Source organism: Aethalodelphis obliquidens, unplaced genomic scaffold (assembly GCF_003676395.1).
Source record: "Aethalodelphis obliquidens isolate GAN/ISIS:26980383/991018 unplaced genomic scaffold, ASM367639v1 scaffold26, whole genome shotgun sequence".
NCBI classification, from domain to species: domain Eukaryota; kingdom Metazoa; phylum Chordata; class Mammalia; order Artiodactyla; family Delphinidae; genus Aethalodelphis; species Aethalodelphis obliquidens.
This window is the reverse complement of record NW_020837970.1, coordinates 22903550-22925885: the sequence shown is the minus strand read 5'-3', so window position 1 is coordinate 22925885 and position 22336 is coordinate 22903550. Positions and strand designations below refer to the sequence as shown.

The 22336-nt window shown below is 38.0% G+C and overlaps 1 protein-coding gene across 1 annotated transcript in view; it reads right to left on the bottom strand.

Moving 5' to 3' along the window:
• The window catches only part of ETFA (electron transfer flavoprotein subunit alpha), an 85791-nt gene extending 64022 nt beyond the window's left edge, over positions 1 to 21769 (bottom strand). Inside the window, exons 1-5 of the mRNA XM_027123712.1 lie at positions 21612 to 21769; positions 7636 to 7782; positions 5315 to 5396; positions 5139 to 5221; positions 453 to 552 (exon numbers count right to left, since the gene is read on the bottom strand). Coding sequence (XP_026979513.1) covers positions 453 to 552; positions 5139 to 5221; positions 5315 to 5396; positions 7636 to 7782; positions 21612 to 21650 — 451 coding nt within the window. The 5' untranslated portion in view covers positions 21651 to 21769. The remainder of the gene's footprint in view (positions 1 to 452; positions 553 to 5138; positions 5222 to 5314; positions 5397 to 7635; positions 7783 to 21611) is intronic.
• Positions 21770 to 22336: the final 567 nt, after the last annotated feature.

Genomic DNA, 22336 nt, shown 5'->3' with positions numbered 1-22336 from the left:
AGACCAGCATGCTTACCAAAAGATCAACTAAAGAGATACCAAAATGAATATCGTAATGCAGATGGAAATGAAGTAAAAGCAGCAAAGAAGACTGAAAATACTACTTTACAATAAAGATGTTAAAAAAAAAAAGAAAATACTACTTTAAAAAAATAGAAAATTTTCTTTTCCAGGTGCCACTTACAAAATATACTAAATAGTAAATCTAATTTTTATTGATCACTGGAAAAATCTCACTCTGTACACTGAATGATTAGGAAGGAAAGAAGTGTGTTCCAGATTTACCAGAGAGAATGTCATGTCATGGTCCAGCAGCAATTCTAAGACTAAGATTTTCCTCAGAAATCTTTAAGACGGTCCATATTTCAAAATCCTATCTTCAAGATTAATCTCTGCTTTTAAAGTTTTCAAAAATTTAACATACTGATTAATTATTTTCCTTGGGTACTTACCTGCATAAATGGTTCTCACAAATGTGTCAGGTGATTTGATTGCAATGATGTCAGAAATAGGGGCAACATCAAGTTTGGCTGCTATTCTGGGCAAAAGGTTCTAAAAGCAAAATAAGTAGTGAGTTACACACATACATGCTGATGGATGGCTATAAAGTATAAGCAATAACATTCTCTAAATGGAAATTCTGTAGAAATTTTAATTTGAATCTTTTGTATTTCACATGCATCTTTAGACATACCACAATTTCAAGCACAACTTTTTGGATAGTCTTTGAGCATAAGTAAGAGTCGATGATTACTCTAACTACAGTAAGAGTTTTATAGCAATAAATTACCTTAACTCAGTATGCTGAATTATGAGATACGATATTTGCTTTAATGATCATCATTTATGAAGTGTGACAGTTATAGACTACTGAATTTAGATAATATAGAAAAATATTTAGAGTAGTAGTAAAATTCTCAAATACTGAGAAGGAACATACTTGTACATGTTTATTTAATGTACATGAAACAAAAAATTTCAAAGCAGACATTTTCACCTTTTTAAAAAGTGATGTTGCATTTAAAAAGACCAAAACTAACCTAAGTGTCCATCAATAGGGGATAGGTTTATAAATTATAGTTCATCCATATAATTTTAAAAAATGAGAAAAGTAAAGCACAATGCCTCTCTCTCTCTCTCTCTCTCTCTCTCTATATATATATATATATACACACACACACACACACACACAATATATCTCAACAAAAATTAATGTACGTGCTTTTCCTTGTATATGCATATAACATCTTTGGAATAGATACATGTGGTAACTTTGCTCCCACTAGCAGGGACCATTGGGCAAGCCACAATATTCCCAGGCCTTAGTTACTTCACCTCACAAAGAGAGGAAGAGAATCTCTATGCTTCTACTCTAAATTTCTCTGACTCTCAGGCTCTAAACAGAATCAGTTAGTGAAGAATGAATATCCATGCTTTCTAGACTCAGAGGTTCTCTTAGATGATGACACCATCTACATGTAATTTTAAAAGTGAAGTGTTGCTTTGATCACATAAATAGAAAAGGTGAATTGTACACTACTTTCTACAGAGAGCTTACTCCATGGCATCTCCTAAACTCAGCACATGATACTACCTCTAGCAGGCAAACTTTCATTATGACAGTACTCAAGCTCCTCTCCTCACTCCATCCCCAAACTCTCTCTGTTCCTCTAAGAATTCTCTCAGGATTATCCTCTAATCACTCCTTTATTCTTCATCCTCTTGCACGCATGTACAATTATACTATTTAATTGGCACTAACGTGTATTTTGTTTTAAAATACTTTTTAATATACATACTATATGACCCTCAACTAAATTTATAAAGCACCCTGAGAACAGAGGTTGTGTGTCTTCTGCTTCTTGTGTCTCTGCCCCGTATCTAATAAGCAGTTCTACATAAATCGATGCTAACAAGTGTTAAAAGCCTGAATCAAATTTCCTCCTGTTGCATCTGAAAATCTATAAAGATTTTCTAATTTTCAATCTATTGCTACCTATGTTATATAGTAATCCCCTTTCAACCATGATAAAAGAGCTACTGAAAAGTACTGTAGTTTATAAATCCACAACTAGAAAAAATTAAGATTTCATAGGAAATAAAGGGCTTGGGAAAATAATTAAAATTCCATTAAACATAGCTCTAACTTGATAAATAAGAGGTTTAGAAGACACGTGCTTTTAAAACAAACCAAATTTGTCAGCATTTAAAGCCTACTTCAGTAAGTAACTCTTTTTCCTGAGCCACCTTCTTTAAATTGTTCAGGAAATACTGCTGGAATATTGTTACCTGGCTGAGCAGATTCTCTTACAAATTTTATGATACGCAGACCGTGCTTCTTTTTAAAGTTTTAGAACTTTCTAAACTTGAAATTTAATATACTTTGTACTTCTATTATCCCTTGTTTTATTTTAGCACTTCTTGAAAAAAATTTACCACAGTACTTAAAGGCACATGTTTTTCCAGGTCTGATCTTCTGTCTGAATGTCCTGAGAGGATGGATGGTAAACAGATCTATTTCTACACTATCCAACAGGCTCAACCACATGGTTTCAGGGAAGGAGAGGCAATAACTAACACAGTTTTCTTTTGATGCACAAAAAGATGACAGATTTTTAAACTCTAGCATACCAGTACAAAGGTGTGGTATCTTGAAAACACAATTGGTGAAGAACTGTTATACAGCCAATTGTTTAGCTTAATCTGATGGACTCTTCCTCATTCCAAATCCATTCAGAGGCTGCAGCAACAGCTACTATTATGTGACCTTTGTTCTCAAAACTCCCATATGCCACAACATAGCAATCAAGGCTAGAGTATTAAAATCTAGCTAATCAGATACAACAAACACCCCTTCTTGGTTTAACAATCTTTTAGGTAAACTGTCATCACAGAAACTCAGACTCACGAAATTGTTTAAATCACCCAGCACAGAACCAAACTCTCAGAGATGGAATGGTCCATAAAGATCTTTTAGTTCAATGCTCATGTACAACAATCCAAAGTACAGGAGCTGGATGTCAAGCCTCTGACTTAATCATTTCCAAGGGAAGTGAAACCTGCCATAGAAAAAACCCATTCCATTTTAACATTTCTAGTTGGTAGATCATAGACATCACTTGGCCAAACCGCATCATTTTACATATCAGAAAACAGATTTCAGGAAGGTAAATGACTAGCCCAGAGTCATATATCATATATATAGAACCATCTTACTTAGCAATTACCAAACCCCACACAAAAATGGGAAAACTTATGATAGTCTGCAATGTGACAACCTAATTGTTGTCACACTGTTATTAGTAAAAGAACAATTATTCATTAAACTCATGTACTTACATTGTAGATTACAAATTCTGTTAGTGCCCAGAAATTCTACTAATCTTAAAAGAAAAAATTTAATGAATTCAAAGTGATAATTCTGAGCTTAAAAACAAACTAGAGCAATTCACATGGGTGACAGTGCAAGATCCCTACATGTTTGCAGTGATTCACGTCTAGAAGCAATATTGCACTACATATAAATATTCACAAACACTATTCATTTTGCAAGAAAAGGGATCAATGTATTGGGAACTCACTGCTATTACCACTAGACATGGTTAGCTGATGAAAGAGCTTATATCTTATTCCCCAAACTCATATTTAAAAATCAATTACAATTGTGAATGTAAAAGGAAAAAAAGTCAAATCAAGACAATTCAAAAAAGAAATTTAAATGACTGATAACTATATGAAAAGATATTTGATCTCACTATCAATCAGAGAAATGCAAAATTTTTAAAGATATATTTTTCACACATCAGATTGGGGGAAATGTTAAAATGTACAATAGCAAGTGTTGGCAAGCTATGCAACTGGTGGAGTGCAAACTGAGGCATCCTTTCATGAGAGCAATTTAGCAATATACATCAAAATTTTAAAAGCACGTAGTCTTGACCCAGCTATTTCACTTCTAGAACTCTGTTCTAAATAAATACCAGCCCATGTATACAAAGGTATATACAAGGACGTTTCTTCACAGCAAAGTTTATAAATACAAAAAATTAGAAACAACCTAACTGTCCATCCTTGGCTAACTATGAAATATTATGCAGCCATTTAAAAAATGAGATAGACACATTATGAGCAAATATTTTCAAGATATACTCCTAAGTGAAAACCACCAGTCACAAAACAATTCATGCTATACTATCACATTCTAGAAGTAAAAAAAAAAAAAAGTACATTTATTATAATTTGAAAATCCACAGGAAAAGGCTTAAAAGAATGTACAACTGTTAACACCAGTACTTTGGAAGAGGGAAGAGAGCTGGGAATAAGAAAGGGGAATTGTGATACCTTGCTCTGCATACTGCTTTACTGTATGCATCTTTTATAATAAGAATGTATTCGTGTACAACTTAATTTACCATCTTTAAAGGTAAAAATAAAAGCTACAAGCTGCAGCTTATTAAGAATGGGATAAAAGAAAAGGGAGCTAGAATAATACCCATGGTCACAGGGAGAGCAAGAAAGACCCACTGACAAATTCCTTCTCTTGGGCTCCCCCTACATTCCCCCTCCCTTTTTTTAAACTTCATGCAGACCACGACCCATCTCATAGCACATTCTTTCTTCAGACATATCACAATGCACATGATCAGATTACACCTTTCTCTACCCTAAGGATGTCTTCAGCCACCACACAGCCCTTCCCAAATCCCCCAAGTAGATAAATTTGGCCTTTCTAAATATCCATCAGTCACCCAAACAAAGCCATCTCTTATGATGGGTTACTAATACAAATGACATTCACACAATGAGAAAGTTCAACATTGTTTTTAAAGAAAAATGATTTTTTTTTAAATAGAGTTTTTCTCCATAACAAAATCTGAAAATCTGAAAGAGGCATTCTAATAAATTATGACAAAATCTTGAAAGAACAGAGTTGTCTCTGTGACAAAATGGAAAGCCTGGAGATAGCATTTTCACAGAAATTATAACAAAATCTTGAAAGAATAAATTTTAGCAAAACTATCACATTAATTCTGAAAGCCAGGATTAGCTATCTAAACAAAGTCTGTTGTACATTTTCAGCACAATGAAATCTAATGCTTCCAAGTAGTGACATCAGATTCCAGTCTCAATCTTCTCACCTTTCCAAAGGCAGATGCTCCAGCGCAGATGTGTGTGTAATTAAACTGCTTCTGAGTTGCCAAAATCAATGGTGTCAGTTCCTCTGAGAATTAAACACATTTGATAAACACATTTCATAGTATTTTATTTATTTCATAAATTCATAAACTTATTTATTTCTACTGGAAAAACTCACCTGGAAGGAGGCCTTTGTACACATCATGCTGAGCCACCAGAACTTTTGCTACACCTGTTACTTTGCAGAGATCTTGTGCCACCTATGAATAAAAGAGTTTTCAATTATCCATCTAACAGAAAGATACTGATAGATCCACCACTACAATTATCAACAGAGCATAAAGTCTTAATGGCCAACTGTAAAAACTGTTCTTATGGGAAAAAGGACTATTTGAGAAATTAAAAAATTATTTAACAAAGAAAATCTTAAGCCAATTGATCTTACTGTCCACTGACCTTAAACAAAAATTCCTGCCTTGAAAAAGAGAAGTACTAATTGATAAACCAAAATCAACACAGCTGCCTACTCAAATTTTGTTGTACATTGTGCTCTTTCCTTTCACTCAGTGCAAATGTAAATTCATCATTTTAGAAATGGTGAAAATGAAGCAACAGTTAGATTCTTTCACAATAACAACACAGCCAATACACTTCAGACTCAGGGTTCCTAGAGCTGAAGAACAGGAGTTAACCACATTGGTATACAGACTACTGCACTTTATCTGGCAATAATAATTTCTGCTGATTTTAAAATTAGTGAGTGAATCTGGGCAATAAAGAAAATCTTATATAACAGTCCCCTGTGAACCACTGAGCTCCTACTCACTGACATATATTTATCTATGATGAAGCAAAATATTTTGTATTTGAAATCCTCATTTCTTCTGTTCAGAATCAGGATGGGGTTCTGGATAAGCTTTTTGACCACTCAGACTTCCTGTATACAGAAGACAGTTAGAATTCCTTCTTTTAAATCTCTTTAATTACAGCATAACTAGTTTCTGCTTTAGGAGAAACATGGTAATCATATTATGGTCTACTGTCTTCTTGTTTACCTCCATGCTGATTCACTGAGGTGTAGGCATAAAATGCTGTGCCTCCTGTCCCCTCCCTTGATGGAGGGTAAGATTGTAACAATATTCACTGAAGAAAGAATGCAGTGCAAAAGCACCTCTTCTGAATCAAGTGTTCACTGGAAGACAATCTTGTACTATCAAAACCATCTTTTTTTAAAAAAAAAGAAAAAACCAGCAAAAACTTCAGGCACTACACAGAAGAGTCACTTGCTGTTTATGATAGCTACAGAAAACAATATAAAACTGAAATACGCCTAGGCTATTAACAGAGTCTCTATATACAGGTACTGATTGTTTTTCTTTAAGATTAAAATGTGACACGACAATAAAATTGTAACTGAAGAAAAGATGATTTGCTTTGATCTTTCTCAAAATAATGTAAATAAAATAGCATCAAATATTTTTAAGTCATATTAGAATAATTATTTAAAATCACAGCAAAATAAATAATCAAATCCAGAACTAGTATATCTGAAAGTAGGGCAACCAAAAAGATAGCTTAGCTATATCATCATACATTGTGGTTAATAACTATATAAGATTCAACAAGTGTTAGCAGGATTTTGGTAAAGAAATCCACATAACCGCAAACCTGCTTGAATACATTCTTTTAAGATACCAATTTCACATAAGAATATGGACAGAAGCAACACTAACATTCTGAACCTGCATTGTATCACATGCTCTGCAACAATGCCATTTAATAAAAAATAAATTAAATCCTCTAAAAAGAAACATGCTCTATTAGGGATTTCTTCCTCTGAGGTCCAAGTCCCCAGCTATACAACTGGCAACTCCTGTATAGTGAGAGGGAACGGGCGGCTCAAGCTGGGTAAGCTTAATTGAAGCACAATTTCAACTACACTGCAGCCCAGAGGTACAGACTCTGCATACCACATTAGAGCTCCTTTCCAGGGGGTTAGTTTACAAAGCTGTCACTGTCTTATTTCAGCAACAACCAAAATGAAGAACACCTTTTAGTAGCAGCTATAGTTTAGAAAGTATAATACTTACATTTGAATTCTTACACCAATTAAAAATTAACACGCATGATACTTTTTCCAGATTTACCACTTACAGGAATTAAAAGCAATTAGCAAGCATATTCATCAATACAAAAAAGGGATCAGCTATTAACCTCTAAGGGGACTCAAATATTATCACTCTACTTGGTACCTGATGGTACATGATGGTGCCAGTGGAACTAAATTAAGTATTCTACCTCATTTCAAAAGATAAAATGCCTGGTGAGCAAACCTTTTAGTTCCTTTTTTCACACGTAGTAACGGTTGTGACATTCAGCATTTAATGAGGATCAGAGACCAGTTTGGGTTACAGTCCTCAGCATAATTCTCTGTCTCCATCTTTCCCTGTCTCTTGATGGAGATTATATTTGCTATGGTTGACCTTAAAAATTTCTCACCTTGTCACATTTGGTTCCAGCTACTAAACAGGACACTTCACCTCCAAGACGATTGGCTGCAGTGATGGTATTTAATGTAATGGGTGCTAGGGTATCATTTGCATGCTCAGCTATTACCAGGGTACTCTGAAATCGTAGCAATGAGGCCTAAAAAGAGAAAGAAAAAAAGGAAAAGAATGTTGTAATACAAACTTTATTTTTACTCAAATTGGTAAGCATGTGTGCTTTAAAGAAAACTGTATGCAATATTCAGTTTTATCAACGTATTTATAAAATACTTGCTCAGTAGCAAAAATTTGGGCTGTGTCTATCACTCTATTACTGATAGTCTTACCTAATAAAGACAGAGAATACAAATTAGTATTCTACTGTTAGAAAAAAAATTTTATTATTTCCAAGCAACTTTCCCACTAATCCATGTTCAATAACAAACTGATAAATGTATCTAAATTTAAAATCCTTAGAACACATTAACTATCAAACTGGGAATCAACTACTACCAATTACATTCACTTGCAGCAATACTGCTAAACAGTACAGTATATCTAGAAATGATGATTATGAAATCAATTACTAAAGTTCTGTTGCTTCAGGCAAAATGAATACCAAAATAACTGATAATGTAAATCTGCCTTTAAAATACAATACTACACAGCAATTTTGCTAAAGTTTCAATTGTTCAAATATGCTTCCAACTTCAAAAAAGAAGCTTTTGGACAGTATCTTGGAACCAACTAATAACCATCCATAGCTACTGTGGACTATCAAGAGACCACCAATAGTTCATGGTCATTTGAAATAATTTCAAACACCAGAAACACAAAGATGAACCAGAATGGTCCCTGCACTCAAAGTTTTCAAGAGAAATTAAGACTTGTTCACATACAATTATAAGACTTGTTCACATACAATTATAAGTTTTCAATTAATGAAGAGAGCCAAAATGTTGGCAGCTGCCGATCATGAAGCAGAGAATCAAGAGGAAGAATGGAAGGAAGTTTAGGTATTCCTATCATGTGAAAGGATAAGGAAGCATACCACAGGCACGAGGAAAGGAGAAAATTTTGGGAACTATCCTTGTGGAAAACGGCAATGAGAAATGAGAAAAAGGGGCACTGATGATCAAATGTCATGGTTCTGTGGCTTTAAATTCAGCAAGAATCTTCAGATCTGGAGTTGGAGTGAAGAAAGCAGAGTGTAAAATGTACCCAGAGCTTAAAATTTACAAAGAGGGTATGAATGAAGGGAAGCCAGGTACATACAGGACTATAAGGCTGGTTGCACAACTAAATTGACAAAATACATATTTTTTTGTTTACTCCATTGTATATATATCAATTGCTATATTCTTCCCCTTTTTATTAATATATGAGCATATCAGTTCAACTAGTTTCCATAATCATTTGGGTTATTAGTAATTTTTTATTATTATAAACAATGCAGAGACGAGCATCCTCATAGCCAAAGCTCTGCACTTATCCTCAACAGATAAGAGTTCCTTTTAGTCCAGTAAGACCTTTTTGGCTGAAACTTAGCCAAGTTACTCTACCTGCTCTGCTTCCACGGATGACTAAGTCAGATTCTGTGCAACCTTCAACAAAATAGGCCCTTCTTCCTCTAAGCCTCCTACTTCTACCACTGCAACCCCTTCCTTCCCCTCAGCCCCCTAAACCCCCTCTATCCTTGATGAACCTAATCCCAGAGCTGGGGGCCAGAGACTCCAAGGCAAGCCTTCAGGGGCAGAAATGCTTCCAGAGCCACAGAATGAGGATGGAAAGAGGAAGAGGACAGCACTGAAGAATATGCCAGAGGAAGAAATTGCTGCATTGTGTATCAGTGGATAGCATTTCTTGTCTTTTTTCCTCCCTTTCTGTTCACTCAAAGGGAGCAAGAAAAGGGGAGAAAATTAGACGTTTGTTTTTGCCAAATCAAGTCGCTGTTTGTATAACTTTTCCTTTTTTACGATAAAAAAAATTGCCTTCTCACGAGAGGTGAAATTCTTTATGGTTAAGGTTAGAAATCTTTATGCACTTCTTAAGATTCTCTTCTTATGACAAATTCCTAGGAGTGTTAGATCAAGAGATAGACACATTTTCAAGGCTTTTAATACAGATTGACGCAAACGGTTCTCCAGAAAAGTTGTAGCAATTCACAACAATTCACAATTCCTGGGATGGCATGAAAGTTCTTAGAAGACAAACACCATGCCTGTTCACTTTTGTATCCCCATAGTCTAGAACAATATTGTTTCCAATATACATCTGTTGAATTATAAGGTACTTCTTTTTTAATCAGAAGAGCACAATATCTTGTAAAGAACTTTGTAATTAGGACCCAATGGCATAATTTATGATTTAAATCACATTTCACAAGAATTGCCAGTAACAAACTATTTATTACCAATATACATCAGACACCATATTTTTGATTATGCTTCACACATCATTTGCCATAAAAATTATGAGTTTTTCATCACCATTTAAAGAATAAATCCAAGATTTGGTGGCAAAAGGCCCATATTTGCTATAAATTATAGTTCTAACATAAGATAAATTAGGTAGTGTCTTAAGGAATTGTCAAGCCTTTTAGAACTTCCAAGGGATCACTGCATATTCTTTCTAAAAGACTATTCAAAATTAAATTTATAAGAATAAACAACAAAAGAATATACATAAGAAACTACTCAGTCCGTCTATCTGATCAATCTTTACTAAGTACTACATATATCATAAGGCACTCCATATTACTTTATCAATTGACTCCTTTATAGTTTTTTAGTACTACGCTTTCTTCTAATTCAATGTTCCATCTTCTATTTCTCAGATACCACCTAAAGAGAAGCTGCAGCATCTAAACATGGTTATGTAGCTTAATTCAGCAATAACAGCTGTGTGTAGCCTACAACAGAAGAAACTGGTCTGTGACCTTTAAAATGTTATTCCTCACTCCAGAGCCCAGTTTCTTCATCTTCAAATTGAAGGAGACAAACTAGATCAATGGTTTTCAGACTATACTCCATCCAGGGAGGCACCTCAGGAACGACCGCATAGAATAAAGTGAGAACCAGGCAGGTAGGGCTGCCAGAATGGTCCCCAGCTTTGCTTTAACCAAATTAACCAAACTAATATTATAGAGCCCTGTACTAAGATAAAATTGTATTTAAAATTCAAGAAACCTCTATGATGTAGGTACCATTATTATCCTGAGTTTACAGATGAGGGAATTGGAGCTTAGTGGCTACATAGCTAAGAAACAGAGCCAGGTTAAAGTCCAGGTAGTTGGACTCCAGATTTGGGGTTTTTAATTACCAGCTCTCATCAAAGCACCATCATTTTTAGCTGTTTTATATATGGGTCATTCCTGTAATGTTTCACTTAGCAAATATTCTCTTGTTTAAAAAAAAATAGCACTGGTCAAAAAGAAACAAAAAGATGATATCAAAGGCCTCTTTCCCAGCTCTAAGAATTCTGTAACCCTAAAATCCTATTTTAAATAGAAGTGGTATAGAATATCACAAAAGATACAAAAAATACAGGTCCCGGGCTTCCCTGGTGGCGCAGTGGTTGAGAGTCCGCCTGCTGATGCAGGGGACACGGGTTTGTGCCCCGGTCCGGGAAGATCCCACATGCCGCAGAGCGGCTGGGCCCATGAACCATGGCCGCTGAGCCTGCGCATCCGGAGCCTGTGCTCCGCAACGGGACAGGCCACAATAGTGAGAGGCCCCCGTACCGCAAAAAAAAAAAAATACAGGTCCCATTACTGAAAAGGTTTTTAAATGCAAGTCATTTCATTATCTTATGACCCATTCATTGCATCTGTAGACTTTAGGGCCCTCTCTTTTATGGGGAAAAAAGGAGCCAAATCTTAAACATCTGAAGGTAACTATTGAAATCAGTAAGAGAGCTGCTCAGAAAAGAATCTCAATCTCTTCAAAACACTGCTACTTAAATTCAAATTAATTCATGCAGACCAGTGCCACCATATATTCTTGGTCATCAACCTTATCTGGGCCCTCTGCCTGGCAATGTTACTATGACATCCTTGTTGGCACTCTCACTCACTCTCCACAGCAACTATTTCCAATATCCCCTTCTGACATTTTTCAAACTGCCAACATAGTCTGCTCCTTACTCTCAGAAGAAAGCCTCACTTCTTACTTTGCAATGAAAACTGAAGCCATCAGAAGAGAACTGCTTCCCCTTCCTGATATCCAACACAGAAATTCCCACCCCTGCTCTATCACAGTAGAAGCTGCTGCAGGTCCTTCCTCCTGGATCTGATCCCTTCATCTGGACTCTGGATTCCATCCTCTCAAATCTAGTCAAACACTTCACTCTGTAATCACCTCTCAGTAACGTTTCCAACCTCTCCCACCTCTCCCTTTTCCTGGGCTCCTTCCCGTCAACTTTAAAACATGTTTGAAGCTCTCCCAATTTTAATGAAACCCAAAATTAAAAATCCATTATCCCACCTTTCACTCCAGCTAATTCCTCATCTCCCATACACACCTCAACTACTGTACTTGTAACCTGGCTTCTGCACTCACCAAAATTACCAACAAATACTTTTCATGCTTACTTCTTCTCTCAAAATGTTTGAAATTACTGACTAGTCCATTCTTACTTCCATTGCTTAATCTATAATTTATCATTTATACAAAAATGACAGACATACAGACAGAGATAGAGGTATCAAATCTCTCACCTAAGTGCTAGACCTATATAATTAGGTTACACCTGCATATCCAATTGCTTAACTTGTCTCGTCAATCACTCACCAACTCAGCAAATGCAAATCTTAACTCATCTTTCCCTTGATCCTCCAGCCCCCTCCCATACTGCTTCTCTGGAGTTCTTCAGGGGATGTACCATCCCCTAACAAGTTGCCCAAACCATGATCTGAGAGTCATATCTGGGTTTTTTCCTCAACTCTCACAGCCAATCAACCACTAAAGCTGTAACAATTCTTCCTTCTAAATATAGTATCTCCTAACTCCACTCACTTCTCTCCATCTTTAATTCCACTACCTAGTGCAGGCCATTAACCCTCTCTTATTACTCCAACTGACTCCCAAACCAACTTTGCTCCCCTCCAATCCATTTCTCTCAGTGATCTTTCAATGATAAAAATCCAACGTTATTCTCCTGCTCAAACAAGTCAACTGCTTCCTGCCTCCTTAGGATATGGTAAACTAGACTCCTTAGATTGGCTTACCAGGCATTTATTCTATGGCCTGATCTACCTCCCTAGCCATATATCTTTTGCTCTATTTATAACTTACTTTCGGATACTTGAACTTGCCCTGCTCTTTCTGACCTTTAGCCTGTCCTCACATTGTTCCCTCTGACTTAAGGACCTCTTCCTCTATTACCGGATTAGCTTCCAATCACCCTTAGATTTTCTGCTTAAATGCCAACCCCTCCAAGAAACTTTAGTACAGTGCTGTGGTAAAGAGTACAGGCTCTAGAGCTCCCCTACCTGTTCTTGTTTTTTGTTTTTGTTTTTAAATTTTCTGGCTGCACTGTGCGGCCTGCAGGATCTTAGTTCCCCAACCAATGATCAATCCTGGGTCCGGGCAGTGAAAGTGCAGAGTCTGATCCACTGGACAGCCAGGGAATTCCTGCCTGGGTTTAAATCCCACCTCCACCATTACTTCTTTGTGCCTCAGTTCCCAGATCATAAAATGTAGATGATGATAACAACAGTAATAATCTCAGAGTTGCTGGGAAGGATTAAATTAGTAATTGTAAAATAAAGCTCTTGGGATAGTTCCTGGAACATAATAAATGCTCAATAAAAGTTAGCATGAAAGCTTCCTGGATCTCCTCCAACTGCTTAACTTTCCTAGCACCAACACAGTACCCTGAATCGACTTCATTACAGCACTTGACTACACGCACCTGATTACTTTGTCTTCCCTTCTTGATTTTGAGTACAGAGGTCATGTCTGGTCTTCTTACCGCTACAACCCCAGCTTCTACTTCAATGTCTAGCACAGAGTAGATGTCTAATAAATGAGTTGAAAATTGCTTCTAAAAACTTCTTCATCAAAAGGATAACAAGCCACAGATTGGGAGAAAATATTTGCAAAAAAAAAAAACATCTGATAAAGGACTGTTATCTAAAATACACAAAGAACTCTTAAAACTCAACAATAAGAAACAAACTGATTTAAATATGGGCAAAAGTTCTGAATAGACACCTCACCAAAGAAAATATACAGACGGTAAATAAGCACACGTAAAGATGCTCTACATCATATGTCATTAGGGAACTGCAAATTAAAACAAGAATGAGATACCACTACACATCTATTAGAATGGTGAAAATCCAAAACACTGACAACACCAAATGTTGGTGAGGATATGAAGTAATGGGAACTCTGGTGTAAATTCAAAATGGTACAGCCACTTTGGAAGACAGTTTGGCGTTTTCTCACAAAACTAAACATACTCTTGCCATACAATCCAGCAGTCACACTCTTTGGTATTTACCCAAATGAGTTGAAAACTTACATCCACACAATGGGACTTCCCTGGTGGTCCAGCGGTTAAGACTCTTCTGGACTTCCACTGTAGGGGGATGGGTTCCATCCCTGGTCAGGGAACTAAGATCCCACATGCTGTGTGGTGTGGCCAAAACAAAACTTACGTCCACACAAAAACCTGCAAACGGATATCTATGAAAGCTTTATTCATAATTGCCAAAACTTAGTAGCAATCAAAACGTCCTTCAGGGGACTTCCCTGGTGGCACAGTGGTTAAGACGCCGCACTCCCAACACGGGGGCCCAGGTTTGATCCCTAGTCAGGGAACTAGATCCCACATGCATGCCGCAACTAAAAGTTCGCATGCCACAACTAAGGAGTCCACAAGCCGCAACTAAGGAGCCTGACTGCTGCAACTAAGGAGCCCTCAAGCCACAACTAAGGACCCCTCGAGCCACAACGAAGGAGCCCTCGAGCCGCAACTAAGAAGCCCATCAGCCACAACTAAGGTCCAGTGCAACCTACTTAATTAAAAAAAAAAAAGTCCTTCAGTAGGTGAATGGATAAACTGTGGTACCACTCAGCAAATGGAGTACTAGTCAATGCTTTAAAATAAAAAAAAGAGCCATCAGACCATGAAAAGGCATGGAGGAACTGTAAATGCATATTACTAAGTGAAAGAAGACAGTCTGAAAATGCTACATACTATACGGTTTGACCAATGTGACATGCTGGAAAGGAAGAGCTATGGAGACAGGAAAAAGATCAGTAGTTGCCAGAGGCTGGCAGGGAAAGGGAAGAGCACAGAGGATTTTAGGGCAATTAAACTATTCTGTATCCTATAACAGTGGATACTTATCACCGTACATTTGTCAAAACCCATAGAATGTATAACACCAAGAGTGAACACTAACGTAAACTATGGATTTTGGATGATAATGATGTGTCACTGTAGGTTTTTCAGTTGTAACAAATGTACCACTCTGGTGCAGGACGTTGATAGTGAGGGAGGGAAGAAGGGGTAATATGGGAATGCTCTGTACTTTCTGCTCAATTTTGCTATGAACCTAAAACTGCTCCAAAAAATAAAGTCTATTTTTAAAAAATCTTCTGTTGCTTTAAAAACATCCTTTTACACTTCTACTTTATACACTGAGCTATAAAAAAACAATTTTAAGACTCTAGATTAGTTACTCCTCAAGGTTATTCATTTGAACCACAGAAAATGATGCGAATAACTGTTTTCTTGATTCTCCTGAGAATGAACATAGCTAGGACCATTCCAGATTCACAGGTAAGAAATTATTTAATTACATACAGTGAATGCTTAAGGATTATAAATGTTTGTTGCCACCTTACACTTAGATCTTCCTTTTGTGTGTGTGGGTGTGCAAGAAGTTTATTGGGGAGTACTCTTGAGAACGACACTCAGGAGGCATCAAGGAAATAGAACTGGGCAGTGGAAGAAGTTGAACTGCAATATTGCAGTGCAGTCACTACAAAGCTCTCGGCTGATCTCACAAGGAACCCTGGAACTAGGATGGCCCTTCAGAGTTGTCCAGAACTGAAGCAAGGGGGCCACAGACTTTGGGTGGTTTTTTGGGGTTTTTTTAAGAATAATCAAACTAACATGATTGACGCATTCTTTTATTTCTAATTCAACCCTGGAAATAACGCCATGTTTTAAAAAAAAGCAAGATATGATCAAATAAGAACACATACAATATGTACAGAATTAAAACAATGGTAAACAGGTGATTTAAGATAGCCAAAACTCAAAAATGAAGTGGCCTTCTTATCTAAAGAAAATCCTTCACCCTTACTATTACTTCATCAGCCAATAACAACAGTTGTAAAGCACCTTAGTTTACAAAGTAATTTCACAGGCTTCTCTAGCCCCCTAACTAGATTAATGCTCTCCCCAATTACACATTCCCCAAACACCCTATACACCTTTCTGTCACAATGATCACACTTAAAATAATGTGTTCAATATTTGTCTCTCCCAGTCTGTTTGCACCATGTGGGCAGGGATTAGGTCTGTCTCATCCTCCACTGTGAACTCGGTATCTATCTTTGAGCGTGACACATAGTGGGCATTCAATGAATGTTTAGCGACTAACTGAAAAGTTTCCCCCTAAATGATCAAAAACTAAAAAAGCAACCGTTTTTCTCTCATTGATAACTTAATTATCTAAGCAGTTAATATGTGTATCTACCAAGAACAGTACGCAAACTTGCTAAATCACTAAAGAAATACCCCACGATACTTTTATAGAACTTATCTAGACTACTAACTAGACTTAGTTCCCATCAGTAAAATGTGAAGTTTTCTTCTGCATACCTGCCACATACCCTTGTTAAGTTGACTGGCCTTAATGAGACAGTATTCTTGAAGATAGGATTAAAGGGGTCATCATCCTCTCTCTACCCTTTCAGAGCCAGACTTCTTGAAAACAACGTCCTTAAGCATAAACTCTGCTGCCTCACCTCACTCTTTCTCCTTTACTCACAGCAAACCAGCTTTCACTTCCACTACAACACTGAATCCAGTCTCTTCAAAGTCACCAACAACCTGGGATAGCTAAGTCCAGTGAACACATTTTGGTCCTTCTCTTATTCAACCTTAACAGTTTTGACACTGTTTTTGCTTTTCAGTGTTTTTAGGAGCAACAAAGGAGATTCACTGCTCAGGTGTTCCTGCTGTGCCTTTAACTGTATGTTCAGGTAGTAAACTACCACAGGTGTTAGAAGGAAAAAAAAAGTTGGACTCTAACTCCCTACTGTACAAACCCACTCAAAACCTAAAGTAGTAAGAATAAGTTTAACGTACCTCCCCCACCTTTGAAAACTAAGTGGGGTAATGGTAAGGGTGTGGGGGTCGTTTTGCTTAACTCAAAAATTAAAAAGCAGGAACAAACTATAAAATCTTTCCAACTTCTACTGAAAAAGATAAATATATAATTAAAGTTACCCATCCCTATTTTAACATATATTTTGTAATTTAAAAACGTATATTACATTTCTGTACTTTAACCTCCTTAGTAATAAAATATGATAGCTTTTAATCATGACTAGAAATGTCATATGACATTGATTATATTATTAAAAACACAGTCAATTTACTTCACTTTAAAAACAGACAAGACCCTTAAGTAGACACGTTGGCAGGAAGCATAATTTTACGGAATTCCCCTTATGCAATAAATGTTTTAGTACCACATCAAACTTGGCTTTCTTCTTTCAAAAGAAATTAAAATTTGCATGTGAATTACAGAGTTCAATCTCATTCATCAATGATAGACCGTGGACTCTGAAAAATGTCATGTTCCTTCATACCAGTTTCATAGCTTCTGAATCAAGGTAGATATGCCTCCTGTCTGGCAATGAATATAGTAACAGGAAGACTCAAATAACCTTGAAAAGTGTTGCTTCACTCTCCATGTAAAACATCTCTTTGGTATCTTAGTCAACAAATCAATTTCAAATGTAAATGAATAAAATAATACTAATAATTCAAATCAATAACCCTGCAAGAATGTTAACTACCTATTTTCCTCTTATTGTGTTCCCCAGATGGAAAACACTTTCATTAACAGATAACATTGAGGACCACTCCCCCCTCACCAAGAGACTTTGATCAAGGCCACAGATAAATCAAAATGAAAATGGAATTTAGATACCAAATGCGAGTCATTTAACTTACATTCTAACAGTTTAAGGTATCTCTTTTATTTTCACTAGTTGCAATAAATTTACCGTCTTAACCATTTTTAAATGTACAGTTTAATAGTGTTAGACATTCTAACAGCTTATGGTATCTTTTTTTTTTTTTTTTTTTTTTTTTTTTGCGGTACGCGGGCCTCTCACTGCTGTGGCCTCTCCCGTTGTGGAGCACAGGCTCCGGACGCGCAGGCCCAGCGGCCATGGCTCACGGGCCCAGCCTCTCCGCGGCATGTGGGATCCTCCCGGACCGGGGCACGAACCCGCGTCCCCTGCATCGGCAGGCGGACCCCCAACCACCGCGCCACCAGGGAAGCCCTATGGTATCTTTTTTTCACTAGTTGCAATAAATTTACCATCTTAATCATTTTTAAATGTACAGTTTAATAGTGTTAGCTATATTCACATTATGATGTTAACAGTTTAATCTTTTTAATCTTTTAATAGATAAATCTATTATTAAAAATGTGGTTTTGTAGAAACATATCTTCCTGAATTTACTCATGGTTAGCTACAGAACAATTTATTTAAATTGCAAGAGTGGGGATTCAGATAACTCACTTTGACTTTACGGTATCATAAATATAAGTAAACAGGAGCCAGACTGAGGGACTTGCACTTTAGAAATCTGGGACAACTTGAGCACCAAAACATTTAAGAGTAGTAATGGATGAAGTAACCTACTGAATGAAGTAAGGATCCATGAGTCCATAAATAAATACATCAATAAGCAAGAAGAAAATGTTCTTTCTTATAATTATACAAAGCTAATAAAAGTAGAAGGAATGGACTTCTCTGGTGGCGCAGTGGTTAAGAATCCGCCTGCCAACGCAGGGGACGCAGGTTTGAGCCCTTGTCTGGGAAGATCCCACATGCCGTGAAGCAACTAAGCCCGTGCGCCACGACTACTGAGCCTGCGCTCTAGAGCCCACGAGCCACAACTACTTAGCCCACGTGCCACAACTACTGAAGCCCGCACGCCTAGAGCCCAAGCTCTGCAACAAGAGAAGCCACCGCAATGAGAAGCCCGCTCATGAAAACGAAGAGCAGCCCCCGCTCGCCACAACTAGAGAAAGACCACGTGCAGCAACGAAGACCCAACGCAGCCAAAAATAAAATAAAATTGATTAATTTTTTAAAAAGTAGAAGGAATGATGAAATTAGAAAAATCGCTATTTTACATCACAGTACTCATTTCTCAGGCAAGAATCATCAACAGATAAGACTAATGGGTGAAAGTCTGATGAGAAACAGAAGAGTTACATCGTTTCAATGTATCTCTCCACAAATTAGTTAACAGATAAATAGTAATTTGATAGTGGAGAAACCTGCTGAACACTTTAGCCAAGTAATTAACATCACCAATAATGGGATAAACCAACATTATGAGCCTCCTAATATGATGCACTGAGAACACAATATCACTTCTGTGATACTCCTGCCAGTACATAACCTGAAACTAATCAGAGGAAACACCAGACAAACCTAAATCGGGGGACAGTCAACAAAATAGAAGGCCTGTACTCTTCAAAAATGTCAATGCCATCAAAGCCAAAGAAAGGCTGAGGAGTTTTCTAACAAAGACTGAAGAGACATGAGAACTAAATGCAAGGCATGATCCCAGAGTGTCCTAGACCAGAATAAGAAATACTGCTACAGATGCAAACTATTACATAGAGAATGGATAAACAACAAGGTCCTATTGTAGAGCACAGGGAATTGTATTCAGTATCCTGAGATAAACCATAATGGAAAAGAATATAAAAAAGAATGTGTACACACACACATATATAAATAAATCACTTTGCTGTACTGCAGAAATTAACACACTGTAAATCAACTATACTTCAACTAAAAAACAACAATAAAAAAATACTGCTACAAATGAGTAACAATTGGTAATACCTGAGTAATATCCACAGATCATAGTATTGTATCATTGTTAAACTTGCTGATTTTGCCAATTATACTGTGATAATGAAAGATGAACCTCCTTGTTCATAGAACATATACTGAATTATTTAGTATAGAGCATGTCTGCAACATACATATTATATCAGAAAAATAATATGTATATATGAGGAGAGAGAAAGCAAATGTGCCAAACTGTTAATAGCCGGTGAAACTCAGCAAAGGGTTTTGAGAATTCTTTGTACTATTCTTGCAACTTTTCTGTAAGCTTGAAATATCTAAATTTTTAAAGTTAAATATGTATGTGTATTTATGTATCCATTTTACAAGTGTTCCCGCTGTTTTCCTATACCCTTGAAATTCAAATCTCTCAAATGTTCTTAATGACTTTAGAGGAGCTACTCTAAGCATGACTTCAAACTCTGAAAATAAAGTCAAGGTCAAAGTCTTTGGCAAACCACAGCAAAGATTTGGAAATACTGCCTATGTATATTGGCAGTGTTTATAATGACTTAAGCTAGTCATTCCATTTTTTTGTGTTAGTGCTACAAAATAACTGAGTCCTAAATTCCCCCTCCACACCTATTTCACTTATGCCAGACTTCTAACCTGTCCACATAACTACCTTCCAATTACTGTATAGGTAAGAATCTGGCTCTGACACCTGGAACTTTCCCAAATCCATGACTTTAACTTGTTTATGTCTGAGTCATCTGAGGAAAATTTCTGGGGAAGACTGAACACTGACCTGAAGGATGTGGGTTTGAACTTTGAGCGTATGGGGGGGGGGGCAGGGTTGGGATTTTTTTTTTTAAGGGAACAAGAATACATAAGAAAAGGGCCTACAGATATCTAGAAATACTGCCAACTATGTTTCAGGGAGAAAATCCCAGCGGTGGGTATGAAAACATGCATGCACAAGAAAAACTGTAGAAAAAGTACAAAATGTCAGGAAAGTTTCTGACCCAAGTTTAGCAATCTTGTCACTTAACCATCAGAATATCTACAGAATCTACAATATAAATTGTTACTTGACTTGTAATTGGTCAGTCTCCAAATACTACTGTCCCATAGCATTAGGACAAACACATATTTTCTATCAGTCTTTTTCACAATAGCAAAATGTGGTAAACTCATGATTTGTAACTAATGAAAGCATCAAAAACTTACCGCTACCAGTATCGTTCCCTAGCTATCTAACCAGCAATCTGCTGGTTTAAAAGCAGGTCAGCTTGCAGTAAAAAGACGCCTGCCTTTCAAAATTGGCTACAGCTGTCAGCACAATCACCTAAACGCAGCACTGCCCCATTAGCCAGAGAGCAGAACAAGTTTCCAAAACCACATTGCCCCTCGCTCGCCCCAGCACTTGACAGTGAGTGGATTCGAAGAGCCGCAATGCATCCAGGGAAAATGTTTAATTCTTCCAGAAACGTCACCTTCCAAGCTGAATTCAGGTATTAAACTTTTTCCAAGAGGACATGCCGGCGGCGACATTTTCCTCCCTCGGGTAAAGATTCCCTGGGAACTCAGCTGCCTGCTCCCCGTCAAAGGTGGAGAAACTGGCGGCCTGTCAGTGCTGGAGGCTGGGAGAGGGGCTGGGAAGACGGGGAAGAGGAGGGGCAGCGGGAGCGCAGGTTCAGTACTCTGACCTCTGACCTCGACCCCCACCTGGCGGCCCGAAAGGAGGCAAGGGCAGGCCCCAGAACTTTGAGCCCGAGCCCCAGGCCGGGCTGGGCCTGCCAGCGCGAGGGCCAGTCAGGTCCGGGGGTGGCGGTGACCTTCGCCCAGACCTTCACAGGGACAGCAGATCGAGGCTGGACCGTCACCGGGCTCGACCCTTCCCTCCCGGACTCACCGCCCGCCGGAACTGCCCAGGAGCCACCGCTCGGAACATGGTCACGGCACCCGTTCGCTTCACACTAGCCGTGAACGTACCCAACTGCACCGCCTCCGCGAGCTACCGTAACGCTCGCGAGACTCGGGAACGAGAGCGGACTCCCCGGCGAGGAGAGCAAGCCCGCGGTTTCTGCCTGCCCACTGGGCGGTCGCGCAGCCAATGGGGCCGGCGGAAAGTTAGGGGCTGGACTTGGGAGTGGGGCAAAGGTGAGGCTTTTAACTAGGAGACGTAGGGGGAAGCCAGGCTAAAGAAAGGCACGGGCAAAGCGGTCCAACTGCCGCTGACCGTAGCCCAGACTGTCTGCCAGCCCCAGTGTGCAACGCTTGTTAGACAGAACTTTCCCACTGAGCTGATGACGTCACTGTCCTGGCTTCCCAGACCTCTGCACGAAGTTCACCTCTCTCACTCTAATCATTCTTCTGCCTGTTCATTTGCTCACGGATATCAATGTTAACCCCTGCAATGTGCTAAATACATTTTCCAGGTCAGGGGAATATAATAAAAGTATGCATAAAATGTTGACCTCACCAAACTCTGGAGGAAACATACGAGTAAACCTGTCATTACTATTATGGGAGGAGGGATTCCTGGAATTGGTGGTATTTGAGCTGGGTTCTAGAAGGAGGAACCTCCGGAGCACAAACGGGGAAGGAACATGACAGGAAGGTCCAAGGACAAGGGGC